The 18703-nt window shown below is 39.0% G+C and overlaps 1 protein-coding gene across 3 annotated transcripts in view; it reads left to right on the top strand.

Annotated features, from left to right (window-relative positions):
- The window catches only part of nphp4 (nephronophthisis 4), a 92751-nt gene that overhangs the window by 52326 nt on the left and 21722 nt on the right, over positions 1-18703 (top strand). For all 3 annotated transcript variants that reach the window (XM_008318417.3, XM_025059431.1, XM_017036294.2), the window contains 6 exons: positions 4099-4236; positions 7532-7689; positions 9548-9739; positions 11407-11594; positions 14946-15106; positions 15615-15798. In XM_008318417.3, coding sequence (XP_008316639.1) covers positions 4099-4236; positions 7532-7689; positions 9548-9739; positions 11407-11594; positions 14946-15106; positions 15615-15798 — 1021 coding nt within the window. The remainder of the gene's footprint in view (positions 1-4098; positions 4237-7531; positions 7690-9547; positions 9740-11406; positions 11595-14945; positions 15107-15614; positions 15799-18703) is intronic.

Genomic DNA, 18703 nt, shown 5'->3' on the forward strand with positions numbered 1-18703 from the left:
TAATCCTGCTACTGGTTGATTTGTCTTTGTATTGTTTGGGACTGGGTGAAATCTACAGCATTGCATTCGTTTGCTGCCAGATCAGTGGGGGCAGTGTGACTTTACAACATGTAGAGGTGTAACATCACCTCTTTATGTGTGATACGAAGTAGCAAAATGTTGAGTTTATTGTCTCATAGTGTCTGGCAGTGTCCTGCTGCATCACATGTATCTGTTGCCAACTGTGTATATCAAGTCTTAGTGGGTTCTACTGCAGATGGTACTCATGCGTTCTAGTTCCGCCATGTTTACAGAGTGTAGTCAAGTTTAGTTAACGGAGGATTGTTAGTGATTCTGCTGAAATTACAAATTGCAACAAACTTAAAAAATGAAGCTTTATGATTTTGTTAAATAAAATTGGTGGGGATTTGTTGTTATTTTGTCAGGATAAATACATTATGAATGTACAAATTTAAATTTTAAATTGCATTTTAAGAGATAAAACACATTTACTAGTTATTAGATTTGTGTATACATGTGGTCCTCCACCTGTAGTACCTATTGTGCGACGCTGTAAGTCAAACTCACTTACTGTACATAAGTACCCACGTCACTCACCTATGCTAAAACAGTATGACATTAGAACATTAGAAGATTCTGATTTACACTTGGGAGCCATAATGAAGGGTAAATGTTCTGCCTGGCCTTGAATGATCATCAGCTGCTGACTGAATCTGAAGGCCTTACAACAAGCCAGCTGTTAACCTGCTTTTACAAATATACTTAAATGCTTTTGCTTTTTTATTTTGTCTGACAGAACAGAATGCACTGACGGTCCATTGGTTTGACGTCTCCAGACTGTCATTGTCACTTCAGTTGTCAACCGTTCAAATCATGCCTGTCATCCAATCTGTCTTTGTCACTGATGACTCGTTGACTATAGGACGTGAAAACACACCCAGTGATATACTGTAGTATTTATTAAAAAGAACATGAAGGGGAAAATATATTAGTATAAAACCACGTGACAGTGGTAGAGATCAGCTAATGAATTTATACATTTAAGTTATGACTCATTGGAAAAAAACATTTTAAAACTCCCACACATTATGCTTAAACTGTGTTGATGATACACAAGTATTTCTTTCTTTCTTTTTATACTAACATTAAATTCCAGACAGTAACTCCAGCCATCAAAGAAAAAAGTGAAACGAGGGAAACTCATTTTGGCCCAGTTATCTAAATATTAGTTCTGGAACTGGAATGAGGAAATATAATGGATATACAAAACCTAACAAAAAGGTATATATATACTGTACAAATCAAACACACACAGGCTGCAGTTTGGCTTTTAGAGTCACTGACGGACTCTGGCTACAGTGAAAATTCTCCTGTACATTTTAAAAATTGAATTCAATATTTCTGTGGTTTTGCCTCCTAACTGCCCGGTCATCATGCAGAAGTCCAGCTTTCCTGCTGCCTACTGACTCCCATTGGAGCCTGGCTTCCAATGATGGCTGGCTTTCATTTTTGCCTCATTTACCCAAAAAGACTCTAGTGAAAAATGCTGTCCAAGTGCTGCCCCTCAGAGGCTAGCTGAGGCTGAGATTCAACATGGTTTAATATACGGCTAAGTATAAGACAGTGATTAAAGCTGACTCTGGACAAACTGCTCATTTATTTGATAGCAGTTATAAGCATTTTAGTAAAGGAAAGGTGAGTGAAACTGTATATATTTGACTAATTCCTGGATGGCGTTCTGAGACTGTAGTGATTACTTTGTGATCCCACACTGGAGACATTCTTCTTGTGAGGAAACAACAAGGGACAGAGATAAAAAAAACAATGCAGCAACGTATGATAGAAACTGACTCTTAAATGCAACAAAATACTACATAGAGTGCAAAAATGCAAAAAAAGTAATAATACAAATAGTGCAGGAGTAATAATAATAAAAAGTAAAAGATACCACATTACTCGGCCTGGAAAATGATTGCACACAAAAAATATATTGCATTTCACAGTGCAAATACAGCACTGCATACCATATATAGAGGAAACAGAGCTTCCATTGTTCTGTTAGAGTAATGGTCACTGCTGTAATGTTTCTTTTATTTTCTTCTCAGTTCTTTAATTAGTCCTAATGGTTATTACTGCGTCTAATGTTTACTTTTCTCAAACAAACTGACAGATTCCCTCACTCAGTGAGTGAATGTTTCAACCTTGTCTTCCACATTTCTAACACATCTTTTCTTATTTCCTTTTCTTTTTACAGTCATCAATATATCATTCTAACAACTTTTTTTTTGTTCCCTCACTATATCTGTTCTTCCTCCGTCTGTCTCCTAGTTTTTCCCCTAACACCTCAGGACGAGCTCCACTCCGCACTGAAGCTGAGGCATTAATACAAAGCTCACACACACGCCTGACTAGTTCTGTGTCTGTGCAGCTCACAGACCCATATGTTATTTAGTGGACACATTTGCATGCTGACATACAAACACGATGGCCTCATGCAGCCGCAACAGAACAGATGATCTGCTCGGCTGTCAGGGCAAACAGGTTGACTGTTTGTGTGTGTGTCAGTGTGTGTGTGTGTGTGTATGTGGGCAAAGGCTAGTGTTTTGGTGACTCATTGTGAAATTGTGTGCAGTTTGTATGTGTATGTTTTTGTTTGTGAAACGTGGAACCACTTAGCAACTGTTGCCCGACTGATCTCTTCATTTTGGTGCCTAAAATTAGAAAAGTTTACCTCAACACTATATTTAATATATATTATAGAATTAAACATTATACAAAGTGTGGAAGTGTTATTTTGTGTTTCAGCTCAGACAGTAGGATATTCCTTTTCTCCAATTAATTTAAGCGAAAAAAAAAATAGGACAAAAACGGAAATCAGAACGCATGAATAACAGTGTCACCAAACAAATTAGTGTCTGGAAATAGGCCTTTCTTCCTGTAGGGCTAGTTTGCTATTAAGCGTTTTTATTGGCCCCATGCAGCTTAACAGAGAAATTCAGGAGAAATGGGTGCAATCGGAGTGGAGAGTGCCAATAAATACATAAAAAAACTCAGAGCAGGCCTCTTTAATTTCGTCATTTAATCAAATGCTGCTCCATTAATAATGTGGAGATCTTAACAGTGTAAACATCATATATCTCCAGTGAAGACTTGCAACAGGCTGAAAGTGAATAAATGTAACGACAGTGATGAATATCTGCACTCCTGCTTTTCTAACCAATAGAATAATATCATGGTTAAAGTGGACTTTTTATTTTTGAAGTACGTCAGTGTTCTTACAAATACTGCAGTATTTATGGAGTTTTTTTTTCTGTCTGACTTATCAATGTGAAAACATCCTCGTTCACCAGTCAATGTGGTTGGACTTACTGGGTCCTGCTCCCACAGAGCCACGTGTTTGGACTTTGTTAAACAGTTGCAGAGTAATGCAAGATTTGTGGTGTTCACGTTCACCGATTAAACATCATACAGTTTTGCAGGAGGAACGCTGTCCCCGGTCCGAGACGAGGAAACTTGTGGGCAGCATTTCACGACTTAAATGCAAATGCTAAGAGCGATGTGCGTGAGGCTGAGACAAAACTCTTGTCTCAGTGAATTCCATTGACATGTTGCTATACGAAAGAGATTGATGAATTGCAAAAACTTTAGCTTGTGCCTTTAAAACACCAAAGCAGTTAAGATTTACTGCGTTTTCTCACCTACAGTCCTCGGTCTTACAAAATGACCTGAACTGAAGGTAATTCTCTGATTTCAGCTTCCTGTTAACACAGTCAGATGACCAGTAATGATTGATTTACTTGTTGCCCACTGCGCTTAACCCACGCGACAACTGCAACAACAGCAACGGCGACGGCGACTCCATGGCAACAATCCTTTTGTTTGCAGTCAAAATCCTTCAGGGGCGATGGCAGTTTTTAAAGATCGTGGGCGGAGGAGCGGGTGGAACGAGAAGGGCTTATGAGTGTTGAAGAAGTGTAATAGTCTCTTGTTGTCATCTGAGATGGCTCATACGTCTCTCTGGTGTAAAGTATATTTCCTGAGCCCTGTTGTTCATAATCATAATAATAACACTGAGTCATTTGTATTGTTTCTCCACAGCTTTCACTGTCTCAGCTGGCAGCTACATCACGCTACCCGACCATCAGCCACTCCAGCTCTGTGTTGCTGTGGCAACAGTCCTTTCCCTCTCCGCTCCATCCTTCCCCATTGGCATCAGCCCACCAGCTGTCACATGTCGTAAGATTTCCACCCCCGTTTGCACGCACACACAAACACAACCTCTTGTACCCTCACAAATGGTAGTCATACAGAACTTTCGCACAATGTGGACATGTCAATGAACAGTCATTCATTTTAGTTCTGTAGAGTTCCATTTACAGCAGGAAATGAGAAGTCTGGAACGTACACTGTGTGACTTTCAGAAAAAAATCAGAATAAATTAGTACAGTAAATATATATTTAATATTATTAGTGTAGGTAAATCATGTTAGCCTGCCCAAGATATAGATTGAGTGTTGCATTCATGGTCTTTTGTACTGAAGAAAATTTCTGATTATTTGCCCTTTGTGATTCTTTCAGTTTCTCCGTGTTTCTCAATGACCACAGACTGGGCCACTCTTTTTATGTACGGGTCCCATGTGGCCAGGGAACCACTACTTGCATCGGCTTTGTCTAATAATTTAGCTTTTATTTTTTAGACCTTATAATCTTTAACTTGCTTATCACATAGGTCTAACAGTTGGCTCTCCAAGAAAGACCTTTTTTTTCTGCAGGATCCTCTATCCTGAATAACCTTGTATTTTGTCCCCTTGTAAAAAATGCTTAATCTTGCTTGTCCAAAACTATACTCATCAATGATTTACCTTTCCGTCCCTACATTAAACTGTCTTTATGTATCACCTTCTGATTTAAAATCCTATTTGTGACCTTAAAAGGGTCACACGGGTTGTTTTTCATCTCCTTAAGTTAAGTTTGATGGAGAAAAAATCCCAATGTGTTGTTCTTTTCTACAGACCCTGCAGCAGCAGACCACAGCACTGCCCTCTAAGGAGGTCAAAATAAATGTGTCCAATTTCGGCAAATTCCTTTTTTTTAATCTAACAGAGCCCAATGAAATAACACAGAGATGGTAATGAGAATAACGTTAGAGAATATATCTGGTGAGCTCCGCTTTCTAACAAGCTTTATGTATCTGAACAAAGTTTTCTCATTGCTGCCAGGGGATCACAGGAATGAGAAAGTCAGCTACACTGTGCTGACTTTAATACCTCTCCTGGACAATTTCCTCAAACGATGCAACGCAAACCAGTCCGCCAGCAGCTTTAGATGTTTGCTGCTGCCGTAGGACCAGCAGACAGAGCCAATTTGCTTCTGAAAGCCACCTTGTTTTCGCTCATTTAGACGCCTTTCACCCACAGAGATGCATACATTTCAGAGCTGTCTTACAGCACTGGACGAGGGGCGGTGTAAAATCCCTCAGAATGGTGAGAAAATCATAATGCTGTAATCCAGGGGATTAACCCTGCGTCTTTTATTCCTCCTTACCAAAGTCGACTCGCACCTTTTGTATATGATATGCACCGCGTCTCTTTGAAGTAGAAATCATTTCATCATCACAGCAACACTTCAGCCGTCTGTGGATTTGTGTGGGGATCTGTATTTGCTTTCACTTCTCTTGGATGCGTCGGCTTTAAAAAGATGCTGTAAACATTTTCTATTTCTGTACACAGGATACAGTATTCAACTCCCTTTCTTGTCACATCTGATGCACCTGAAATCCTCAGTGTTTACTCTTACAGATTAGTTTGAATGGCTATAGCTCCATCTTCAAAATGCTCCAACTTACCACAATTTTACCTTCCCAAATTAAGACTGTGGGAATTGAACGCAAAGGAACAAAATGCATAAAATGGACCATGAGTAAAATGTAAAGGACCTCACCCTAAATAAATTAAATGCCTTACTTGCTCTTTTTAGATACATATATTTTTAATTATCTTTAAGTTACCACAGATGTCTTGTACATTTTGTACACAGTTTCTACTTAATCTCCAATGATATATAGATAATATATATATGAATATATCTATATACACATATATTTAGATTTATGTATCTAAATATATATCGAAATATATTTAAGAAATAATGTATTTCCAGCACACGTATGTGATGCCCCTCCACTGTACGTTCCGTAAATGAATATTAAGGGTTCACTAATGCTGCATTCTGCAGACAATTCCACTGGAACATCTTCGGGTTATTTATTCAAATAAATACACATTATTATTGAAACCACAGCGAATTCATTATACCTCCATGCCATTAGTTTTCAATTATGACACGCTAGAGTGAGTTTCACTGAAATTCTATTTGCATGTAGGGCTTCGTTATGTCACTTAACAAAAATTTATCGTCCCACCTTTAATTTGTCCTTGACCATGATGCAGACAGAGCCGTCACTAAAAGCAGTTTCTCATATTTCACTCCACAGCACAGTCTCAGTGTCTGCAGGCCAACGTACAGTATGAGGCAATTACTCTGAGCTTTTTAAATCTGCCCTGACTTCTGCTCCACGCATTGACATCCACTTAGGTTATTATAGCACGGACTGTTTAATCAGAGTAGGAACGGCCGGCTGTTATATTCATGACACACCATGACTGTGGTCAGGGTTATTACCACTGTGTTTGATGAAACACTCAATAATGTGCAGCCAGGCATGATGGACCTGCTGACCTTTTCACACACACTGGAAACCGGAGGGAAATTAAGTTACTTTAGTGCTAAATTAGCTCTTTCTGGGTAATTATTTTACCCACATACATATCCCTCCAGTTAATCGGTTTATATGTGATTTCAAATGAAGGCAATTCAGTGTTTCTTCCTCACACCATGTTGAAACTGATTTAGAGGCGTACAGGGTTTTTATTTTCTCAAGTATCATATATTGTGTGGGTAAAGGTGGAAGGAATACAGATGAGTGAATATTTACCTCAAGTGTCTAAGAAAGCGTGTGTAGGAAAAAAAAAGGATTACATTTGCAAATGGTGACTACTTTCTTTACATAAATTCACCATCTCCAAAGTTTCTGATTGCAGTTTTCAGCACCGCAGTGAATATCAACTACTGGTTAAAGCATTGAAGATTAAAGCAGCAAAAAGAAAAAAAAAACAAAACTGTAATTATGCTGAAGCGATGATGATTAAAAATCATTAGTGTTGGTGTGAAACCCATGTAAAACAGGTGTCAAATCCGTCAACTCCAGCTGAATTAGGGCTTTATGACTGGCGAGGATGGTTGTTGGGAGTGATTTAGGGATGACTCTTAGCTTTTTGTTTTGAATTCACGTTAAGTCTAACCTTGACCTGAGATCAGCTTTTGTATTTATCTGAGAAACCGTCATCTTACACTGTATAAATATGTTCCTAAAGTTCACTTCTTCAGGACGTCATTAAACATATACATACACAATACATTCAGTAGATTATCTGCGCATTTAAACCGATCTTTTCTTCACTTTTTCCCCCAGGCCTTTCCCGCTGTCAGCAACATTGCCCATTTGGAAATTGACCTACAGCGAAAAGGAGATGTGTCCTCTTTGTCCCACATGGAAGGTGACCAAATTAAGGCTCTGCCCTTTACCCCTGTCCATGCCCCTGTCATCACTCCGGGGATGAATGTTCCTAGGTAAGACCGTCTTTTTTGTCTTATTTAAGTCGTGGTCAATAATGTGTCTTTAATGTGAGTTTTTTGTTTTGTTTTTTTTGTAGAAAACACCTTTGAGTTACTGTGAACAAAATACACACACTCTCACACACACACACAAAACAATTTTGGAAGTCCAGTACTTATGTCTCTAACACTTATCCTCTCCAGAAAAAAAAACGAAAAAAAAAAACCAAAACTACTGGCATCTTTTTAGTGTTGGCACCAGCTGTGTCATTTCAATTGCAGTAAAGAGACCAGTAGATTCTTAGCCTAATGCACCGACCAAAAAAAATGATAGATGCCTGCAGTATGTAACCTTGAAAATCCATCAGCTGAGCACTGAGCACTGCCAATCAGAGAGCAATGGATGTTTTAATTGAATCAGCTTAAATACGCATAAGAGGCTCAACTTTACAAAACAATTGTAAATATTGGTGTTTAGAAATACGCATAAGAGGCTCAACAAAACAATTGTAAATATTGGTGTTTACTGGGCTGGAGGTTCCGTACTTGGCACTCATTTCTTAATCCATTACCGATATTGCTATTCATGTGTTATATTGATCAGCTTACTAATTGGTAGCGTGTGTGCAGTGCACTGTATCGGACAGAAATGAAGCAGGAGTTCATACAGTACAGTAGCCTCTACTGTACTGTATGAACTCCCTGCTTCATTTCTGAGCTAAGGCATCGCTGCTTCTTCACACACAGCCAAAAGAACTTGTGGCCCGTGGTACTATTGACCCTGAAGAAGTTTGAGTAAGATTACCATGTGTTTCTGCTAGAGACCCTGTTGATATAAAGAACAGTACCAACTGAATATTGATAATTGTCAGAAATAGGGCAATGACTACATCTGACGTTTTTCACTTCCATTAATTGGACAATGTTTATTATTGTTATTATGTTTATTCATATAATAGAAATTACCTTAGTGGACTTAACAGCTTCAAGGCCAATTCCATTTTTTCTAAATGATGTTTGTTCTTCCAAAGAAATTCATTTGGCAGATTTAAAAGATTTTAAGGTAATAACACTTATAAAAAGTGAACAAACCTCCTGTATGACATGGCAAGTGGTGATTTTGTTTTTCATAATTTCATTACATTAAGGTTTTATCTTCTCACAGATGTGATATTGTGGGCTCAACTGTTACCCCACCAGTCACACTGTTGGTAACATGACATAACATGACATGTCATTATGATGACAGGACTCAATACACATCACTTTCCCACATGCACTTCAGGGAACCATCTGTGCATTGTGTCTATCAGACCACAGTGTTTAGTGGCAGTGGTGGAAATATAAGTTATGAATGTCAGCACAGTTGCAGGAAAAACAGGTGGCCACTATGATTAGAGGTAAATGGCAATTACAGCAGAAAAGCCTGAGGGAGCCGTTTGGCGCTTGTTCTGTTCCCCTGCAAGTGTTCTTGCAACGCTGCTGCTGCCACTTGATGGATACAGCTGCCATCCTTCTGCTGCATAATCCATGCTTCAATTTTATTTTTTCAACATTCAGATGTTTATTGAAATTCAAGTCCAGCCGTAGAGGATGAAGTTAGTAAATTAAAGTTATTTCCCCTAAGATGAGCATCTTAAGTGAGAATGGAATAGATCCAAGATAAATAGTGCCTGTGTTTAAAAAAACAAACTGTTAGGGCTTTGATTCAAACAATTTCTTCTGCCTCACTGGAAACTACAAATCACCACCAAGAGGCCTGTGCTGCATCGACTCCACTCATCACCCCCTGCTGTTCCTGAAGCTCCAGGAGCAGCTTTCACAGAGCGAATAAGTGAAGATTTACTGTTTCCACCTTATTTACCTCCTCTAGACCTTCATCGTCCAGTTCCAGGAACTCTCTGGCTCACCTTCACTCTGCTGGGTTCCCTGAGATCTACAGCCGCAGTGGCGATATCGCTGAAGTCTTAGAACCCACAGAGCCAATGTCCTTTGACCCCCAGCTTGAGGAGAAAGATCCTCTACAGAGCAACCTGCTTGTGTTTCAGTTCTTGGCCTTCACCAGGTGAGGTGTAAACACTGACTGAGAAAAATAGCCCTTGTTTTAATGTTATGTGCTTTTACTACTACCTTGGTTAGTAGTAGATTGAACATAGACTGGTTCCTCTTGGAATTCAAATCAGAGCAAATTTTAACTTTATCCCTGGGCCACCAAAACACTGATATAAACTGTGTCAAACTCAAGGCCTGCTGGCCAATTCTGGCCCATCATGTAATTTCGTATGGCCCTCCGGAGCTTCACATGTCTATTGTTGTCAAAAGGTCTGTACAAATTTGTACTAGTATTAATAATTTGATAAACAGACACACAAATACATGCACACACAGTGCTATTTCTGTGTGCTTGCAGTTGTCGTCAGAAGTGTCAGGAGGTTAATAACCTCAAAACAGAGGCCTGTGTTTCTCATACAGAAACCAGCGTGTTGCCGTCTTCTGTTCTACCACCTCAGCTTCCTTTATTTGCTTGCTGAGATACAAAATGTTCTTCTCTCCGTGCAGCATATGAACAGATCTGTTTTCAGTTTTAAATGTAAAGTCCTCCTTGGGTGTTAATGAGGCCCATTAGCTTCATGTAGCTTCACCTCAAGCTGCTGTAAACTAAAAAAAAAAAACTTTTTAACTTGGGTATCTATCGGACTACACCTCCCACAATAGTTTGATTTGATTATAGTGACTTAGGCAAAATACTTAAACACTGACAAAATACACATTCAGCAAAAAAAAAAAAATAGCTGAAAATAATAATACACTCAAAAATTTGCCTTTTATGCTATACATCAGCAACAAACAAAAAAAAAAAAAGCCTGAAGATCGCTCCTTCTACTCAAGCTGCAATAAAACAATCTTTTCTTGAGGCAAGTCTGGGGATCGTTATGTTGGTGAAATTCAGTTGTAGTCTACGGTGTCATTGACTAGCCTGTGGCTCAGACACAGCCCCACATCAATGAAAAACAAAACAGATATTTAAAATGAGAAATTATGGATTTTACTTCATTTTTTTCCACATTGCAGTGCCATAACATCTTATTGATCCCTCTGGACATTGTTATGTCCTCATGAAACCCATCCTACATGATGATGACGACCTGAAGACACAAAGTGTGCACTGTAGGGTTAAAGTTGTCTCATAATTATGACAGAAATGCCAGGGTTTCATAAGCAGCCGTAGTTACATTTCTGTGAGCTGAGGCCTGTGGATAATTTCCAGCTTTCATCTGAGTGCAATGATTATCAGTCCTGTTTGTTTACATGGTAAATATTTACATCGACTCTTCTGTAGAGCAGGAGCGAGGAGTGAGACATCAAAACACGACGTTGAGTGAGATACGACTGAACAAACACTGTTATTTCACTCTGCTTTACAAACTCCTGGCTATGACGGCTGGCAGTAATTATTAGAAATATCCCAGCATGCAAATTTAGGGCATGTTCAGGTAAAAGTAAGCTTAACTCATGACTCTTTGTTACGGCCAATGGAGAGCAGTGTATAGTATAAGGGCGGTTTAAAAGTCAGAGGATATACCACAGCATCCAGAGGTATTGATAAAAGTAAGGCTGTTGAATTTCTACCTGTTAATCAGGTTAATTAATTTGTAAAGATTGATCAGATTAAAAATGTGTAAGAATAGGGAGAATAGGGAGAATAATCCTTTTCCTCTTATTATTTGACAGAACACCAGAGACAGGGTTTGGTCCTGATTGGCCAGACAAGATCCATTTCACATTCCAGTTCTATCGGTTCCCTCCAGTGACATCACAGCAGCTCAAACTCCTGACCAGTGACAGAGTGCAGCACAACAGTGTCGGTGCGGTGCCCTGTGTCCTCACCTCCATCACCAAACATGGCACCATCAACCCTGGTAAGAGTGTGTCACTCTTATTAGCATCATGTTGAGGATCATCTGCAGTAGGAAGTGACATTTACATGCCTTTTGGTGCCGTGATGTCTCCCTCTCAGTGTTACATACATATTAAAACAACAAGTGTCAACAAACCCCAGCGTTGTTTCCTGGTGTTCTGTGATACACAGCCACCTTCTGTTTCACTGTGTCTCCCTGCTGCTGATTGATGTCAAGTCTGTTCATGGAGCAGCTAATGAAATAGAGGAGATATTATAGCTTTTGACAGCGTTCGGCATCGAACACGCAAACACCCTCTCGTCCCCTGGTTCCTTTGCCTACCCCTACTCTCTATTCTCCTGACACACTGCAGACTACCTCCGTCAATATTTCTCTGTCTGTTCAGCATCTGTCTCTGTCTGTATCCCCCGAGGTGCACTGTTCACAAAGCCCTCCTCCATTCACACAGATCATTCTCTATATTCTCAGGATATGACCCACACCACATTCTCTCCCAAACTTTATTCTATACAGGATTTAATCCCATGTATTCAGTTTGTCTATGTTGTTTGACCCTTAGTAGTTTCTGATGCTTCTGTTTGAACATACTTTGTTCAATGCCACCGTAAAGAGATACTTTTTTATAGTGGGATTGGAACAGCTGTCGATTAATGAGAGAGAACTGGCTGTAGGTCTGTTTGGCAGTGATCATCAACTGGAGATCTGCAGGCCAAGTCTGGCTCCTGGAACTATCCATTAGGTTATTTGGAGGATTACGATTTAGTTTGGAGTTAGGATTAGAATTACAGGTGGGTATCAGGTATGGATTACATACAGTTGGTTATTGGATTAGACCCCAGATATGTTTGTGTTTTTCTAGAATTAGTTTCTGGTCAGGTTTGTATTAATGTGTTACAAATAAAGTACGTTTTTGTGAAATTCTCACAAATAATGAAAACAAATCATGTGAATCATGTGAAGAGAGAAAGAGATTCTAAGTCTAAGTCTAGAGTGATGGAGACAAACATTAAGGGAGAATATAATGTCTGGCTCTCAGCATCAAAGTAACTCTAGCAGAGATTCCCTGTCTCTGGGTCTGTTTCAGTCTGCAGCTCGCCTCAGTGTGGAGGTGGACAAGGCTTTTATGTCTCTTCATGCACTTATCACCAATAATTTCAGCCTCTGTATCCTCTTTGTTTTGACTTGACATTAGATCAGATTATGTGTCACACTGTGGCTGACACAAAAGAACATGTAGGATCTGATCTCTTTTTAAACGATGTCTCTGCTTCACTCGTAGAACATCACTTTAGTTTTTACTGCTCAACACTCACACGTGTATATGTCCACATCAATTGATCAATAAGGTTGTTATGATAAGCAACAACTTTTGTTCAGTTGGTCTTTACACATTAGTCTAGACCCAAGATAACAGTGTCTGGATATACTTGAATGGAGGACAGGTACGATTTCTACCATGCAACAGAATTATCCTTTAACAAAGTGCATTGTTCCCTCTGCATAATTAGTGTTTGATGAGTGGATGTGGCCCGTTACAACTGTGTTGAGACAAAGTAAAAGTATCACCAATTAATGTTTTAAATATAGGAAAAGTTCAGTTGTGCCTTTGCATTTATTATACAGTCAGAACGCCTGAGAGGCTAATTTGCAGGAGATGTTCCTAATAAAAGAACACAGTTTGCAGCCATAAATGCGACCTGGTTCTTCTACGCCGCTCCGGTTTGCACCGGTCTCTACGTACGTCTGCAGAGTGTTTCCTCATTATTTCTTCTGCCTGCAGGCTTCACAGGGCTGTTGTTGGTGCCCAGCAGGATTTTCTCTGTCTGCCTCTCCTGCTGTGTACACATGTGGCAGGTTATCCACTTTGTCTATGTATGTATTTATTTATTTATTTACCAACAAAGACCCACGCGTACACACAGAGCCACACTAACTGTGTGACCTATCCTGTGCGACCCTTAAGCCTAATCTCTCATCCGTTTCCCCACAAACACACATACATCATGGGCTCCTCACTTAGTCCTCTCCTCCTGTGCTGCCTTTGCCACCTGTTCTCATCACGCGAGCATAGTGCATGCTGGGAGAATTAATGGTCCAAGTGTGGGAAAAATGGTGGGTGGCAGGAGAAAGAGGAAGGTTTAAGGAAGGAGAGTTTTGAAGTGCACGACCGCTGGTTCTGACTCTGTATCTAACAGCCTTTCTATGGAATCAGTTGTGGAATAAAAATATTATCTGAGAATTTACCTGAAATCGATTGTGTTTTAGAATTTAAAAGCTGAGGAATAAGAATAGGAGTAAGAACAAAGCAGTGGGATAAGAAGAAAAGGAAGTTTAGGAAAAGAAGGGAGATGCCAAATTAGAATATAATGAATAATTATACAAATATTAAAAGTAATAAGAAGAGTAATCTGAAGAAAAAAATAGAAAGATTAAAAAATTGTAAAAGGGAATATGAACAATAGGATATGAAGAATAACAGGAGTACGATTATATGACCAACAATAAAAGGAAGAAAAAGAATGATAAGAGGTAGAAGAAAATACGAACAAGACTAGGAAGAATACAAATATCAAGGCAAGAAGAAGGAGAATAAAACTAAACAACAACTCAAGTTGCCAAGACAAAAGATAAATAAAGTTTGAATGCTGAGTCACATCTGAAAAATATGAAAAATTGATTGTCTTTTGTCTTTGTTGAAGTTTGAAACCAGTATTCCATTTAAACTTTTATAGGATGTAATTTGTCTATTTTATGATTTTCTGTTGAATTATTAGTACTTTACATGAATAAAACCTTGGAAATCTGTTCCGGTGATGCAAACACCACAGATTTAATTTCCTCCCTCTGCATGACTGAGAAATATAACCCTGGGAGTCTATTAGCACTCAATTGCATGTTGGGTCTCTTTTTAATGTAAATTTGTACATTACATAACCATTAGAGTAATTTTATTTTTTTTGCTTTTGATTGTTTTGCCTGAAATGTTATAACTCTTTTTGTGCGACTCTGCATGTGACCTTAAAGTAGACGGAGGAAAAAAAGAAATAAAAGTTAAACTCTGCACGTTGTCATCTCTGAAGTGGAAATGTTTGTTATTCTCGGCAAGGGAAGAAGTCTGGACAGGGATCTTATGGAAGCAGCTACTTCAAATGTGAATACAGGATTTTAATGGTCATTGTGTAACTTTGACTTGGGTTTTTATATTGTTTCTCCATCTATATAGTGATGTTTAGACAACTCGTAAAATCTGACAATATTACAAATTTGGGTTTGTTTTTTCCATACTTATACACTTCAAAAACACGTGACTATATTTTCGATTGCCAAATAATCTGTACTTTCCCTTTCAAGATTCTCCAGGTCTGCAGGTTCAGTTCAGAGTAGACGACGGTTTCCTGAAGCCGGGAGAGAGGCGTTGGTTTCTCCGTTACCTGGCTCTCCACAGCCTGCACATCGATGTCTGGGATAGTAACTCCTTACTCCTCATTGGATCTACTGCCGTTGAGCTCAAGGTAAACGACAAATGACAAATGTGTCAATAACACTGAAGTGTTCTCTGTTCTGTGATCCAGAAGTGGAACGAGGATCCAGACATTTTGAGCGGTCATAATGACCCCTCAACATTTTTATCTAGAGAGAGTGCTCCAGGTGTCATTCAGCAACATCTTTATCATGTGTCCTAATGAAATATGTAGGAAACACATGTTTAAGGAAAAACAAATGAAGGTTTTGAAGATTCCCTAAGCTCTGTTGTCAACCTTACTAGTTCTGTGTTCATTAAATCAAGGTGATTTAATGAACACACTTGACACACTTGGTTTTGATGTACAGGATTTTCCATCTTACAACAGGTAAAAACTGGATATATCAGTGTCAATTCTTAGGTTTGTCTCACTGTTCTGTCGAAAAGATCATTTTTATAAATTGGCTTTACGTTTGTCCTGTTGCTTGTTGTTGATGTTTTTTACCCTTTTATGTGATTTTAAATGTTTTATTTTGTTTTTGTTTTTTTCTGACCAGTACATGTTACGTCAAGGTAAACCAGCAGTGCAGGCTCTCCATGAAGTAGAGGTGCTGACCACAGATTATGTTGGAGAGGACATCCCTCTACCAAGCACAAGTGTAGGACACAAGTCAGCCTCCAGCCCTGTGACCGTCCACACCATCATCAGGGGTCGGCTGCACGTACGAACAGGCAACATAGGTGAGTAAATCAAAGTGGTTTCTGATCTGATTTCTGCTAAGTGAATATTGATTCAACAAAGGTCTTGAAACCTTGTTTGAGTTCTGACATGGCTGCTTGGAATATCCAGTGAATTTCCCTTGAAACTGCATTGCTCTTTGAACAAAAATAAAATTTACAGATCAGTGGCTTAATTGAAAAAAATACATTTTGGGAGTTATTATCTAAGAATATCCCAGTTGAGGTCAAGCATGTTAAAAAAAACAAAAAAACAAATTGACCTTTAAACCTCTCACACAGGTTTTCTGTTCTGTCAATAAATAAATAAATACATATGAATCAGATATGCAAACCACCCCACCTACAGTAGATCCTGTTATATAGAGAGATAACTTTATGCATGAGATGCATCGCTGAGTGAAGGCAAACACTAATAATAGGGCTGTGGTGTGGAGCTGTTGGATTTGTTCCCAAAGAATGAAGTCAGACTTCAGGAAAGCTGGGGAATATAATTGTGTTTGTTCAAAGTTTTAGGAGGATTCCAAAAGAAGAGTCAGCTCAGTATTATCCAATATCTCTTGAAATATTTACACTTTATTCCTGGGTCATATTGCATTTGAAGCCTTAGATTATAATGCCATATTTTCTGTTTGCTGTTTTTTACGTGCAGCTGGGAAATGACTGCTGTGGGTTTTACTGCTGCAGTCATAAGAGTGCAGTTTTTACACATGCTAAAGCTCCATAATGGTAGCTTTACTATCGTTTACTAACGTTATCGTTTATTAACTGAGGGGATTTGCTCATTGCTGTATAAAATCTGCCTTGTGTGCTGTTGTTGGTGATACATGTGACGGCAACTTTCTCACTGAGTTTCTCAGTTCACCTGGAGCGGGATGAAAGCCCAGTGGGTGATTGGGGTTTGCCTGAGATGGAAGGGTTGCCGGGTTTTGTCTGGCATGTAAATTCCAATCAAAGCTCAGACATCCATCAGGCATCTTGGCCTACAGTCAGAATCGATTTGGCAAGAGAGGACGTGCAACCACGTTCCTTTGTTTCTTCTTCCATCTGTTCTTCTCTTCCCCTCAGTCAAACCCCTCCCTTCTATGTGTCTGCTTGTTTTGGTTTTTTTTCTTCACTTTTTTGACTGAGAGCACACAGGGACACACATACAGAGCCTCAGATCATACCATAGAGCCATGCAGCCGTGCATACATACAGATTTATAGACATGAAGATGAAGCAGAGCATGGACAGGTTTAGTGCTGAGGCCAGAAGGCAGAAATCAGCTGATATGGTAATAAATCCCTCAGAACTGTCACGGCAGCTGACACAGATAACTGCCTGCAGTTCGGCTCCCCGCTGCACACCTTATTGCCATTCGCCATGCAAAAAAGGTCTATAGAAGGATTGAGTGGTATTTCAGTGAATTGGGGAAAATTCAACAACCTCTAAATCCCAATGGATGGTATCAGAAATGCACAGCGGTGGAGCTGAGAGATGAGTTGGGATTCTCTATTGACACTGTGCAGACACAGCTCCTGGGTTCAGCTTGAAAGAAGAAGGAATATTGCATAAAAAAGGGTGTGAATTAACAGTTTAATATATATATGTAAAAAAAAAAGTCAAGAAGAGAAGATTAAAAACTCAAATATTTGGTTTTGTTCAGTAATGATTCAGTAATGAGGTCATTGAGGTCAAGACCTGGCTCTATGTCTGTGCGGTTTTCTCCAGTTGCTTTAGTTTCAAAACATGTGCAGAACTAGTTAATATTAGTTAGAAAATGACCATACAAATATTACAAAATTGATTAAAATGTAAATCTGCCGAAACATCAGCGCAAAACACTTAAAGGTAGCTAATGTAATGCTAAAGGATCATAAAGGTTAGCAGAAAAAAAAATGGAGTCCAGAGATGCAAGAAACGATGCAAGAAAGTGGTCTTCAGTCCTAGCAGTCGTTATTTGAATGATTTTATGAGAACAACAAGCTGTGTTATTATATGACCAGCCCTAAATAAAGAAGTTTTACACAACGTATTAGTTTTATGATCATATTAATCATGTCATTATAATCGTCACTGTCACTCCTTTCTAATTTAATGTGTCCCAGTCATGCAGGCTATTAATCATTTCTCTGTTGGGAATTAATTAGAATTAAGGCTTTATTGGAAAAAAAGAGTGGCAGTTCATCATTTCCGAATGAAAATAGTTTAACCCTAAAATACATCCTTTTTAATTATCACACAGTGGGATTGACAGCCTAACTAATTAAAATAAAAATACATAAGGCTATTTCTACCATTGCACAAAGCAGGTTTTATCAAGAACGTTGTAAAGGCTCCGCCTTAGCAACAGCGTTGTGTAATTGTACATGGCACCTAATTGGTGGGTTTGGGGAACATAAATGTGTACGTGAGGAGTAGTGAGAAGCACAAAGCGAGTGAGAACAACCTACTTCCTCTGTGAAACCAAACCCCCACTGGTATATTGAAAGAAAATCTATGATGCTTCATGGGTGATCGTCTGAACTCGTATGAACTTTGAAGTGAAAATAAAGACGCAGGTATAAAAAGAGGAACTTCAAAGCCTGATGTTGTTGACCCAAAATAGAAAATGAGCAATCATCTCATTAGTTGTCTTCATTATGATGAAGCTCAAAGTCTTTCCAGGAGCAGTGGAAGTCTAAACACATGGTAGTTGGATACACAACATTTTATGGACTCTATTAATAATGCACTTTCTTAGTGACCTCTGATAGCACTTCACACTGCAGTCCAACCACCCACTCAAACTCCATCACTCACTGCTCTGTATCTACACTTATGCAAACACATATCCTCAGTTCCTATCACTCCATCTCGCCACAGACACCAGAAACAGCTTAATGGTAATTATCTGGTTCTGTGATAAATCTGTGAGTAGACCTAT

Source organism: Cynoglossus semilaevis, chromosome 10, assembly GCF_000523025.1.
Source record: "Cynoglossus semilaevis isolate Cse_v1.0 chromosome 10, Cse_v1.0, whole genome shotgun sequence".
NCBI lineage: Eukaryota > Metazoa > Chordata > Actinopteri > Pleuronectiformes > Cynoglossidae > Cynoglossus > Cynoglossus semilaevis.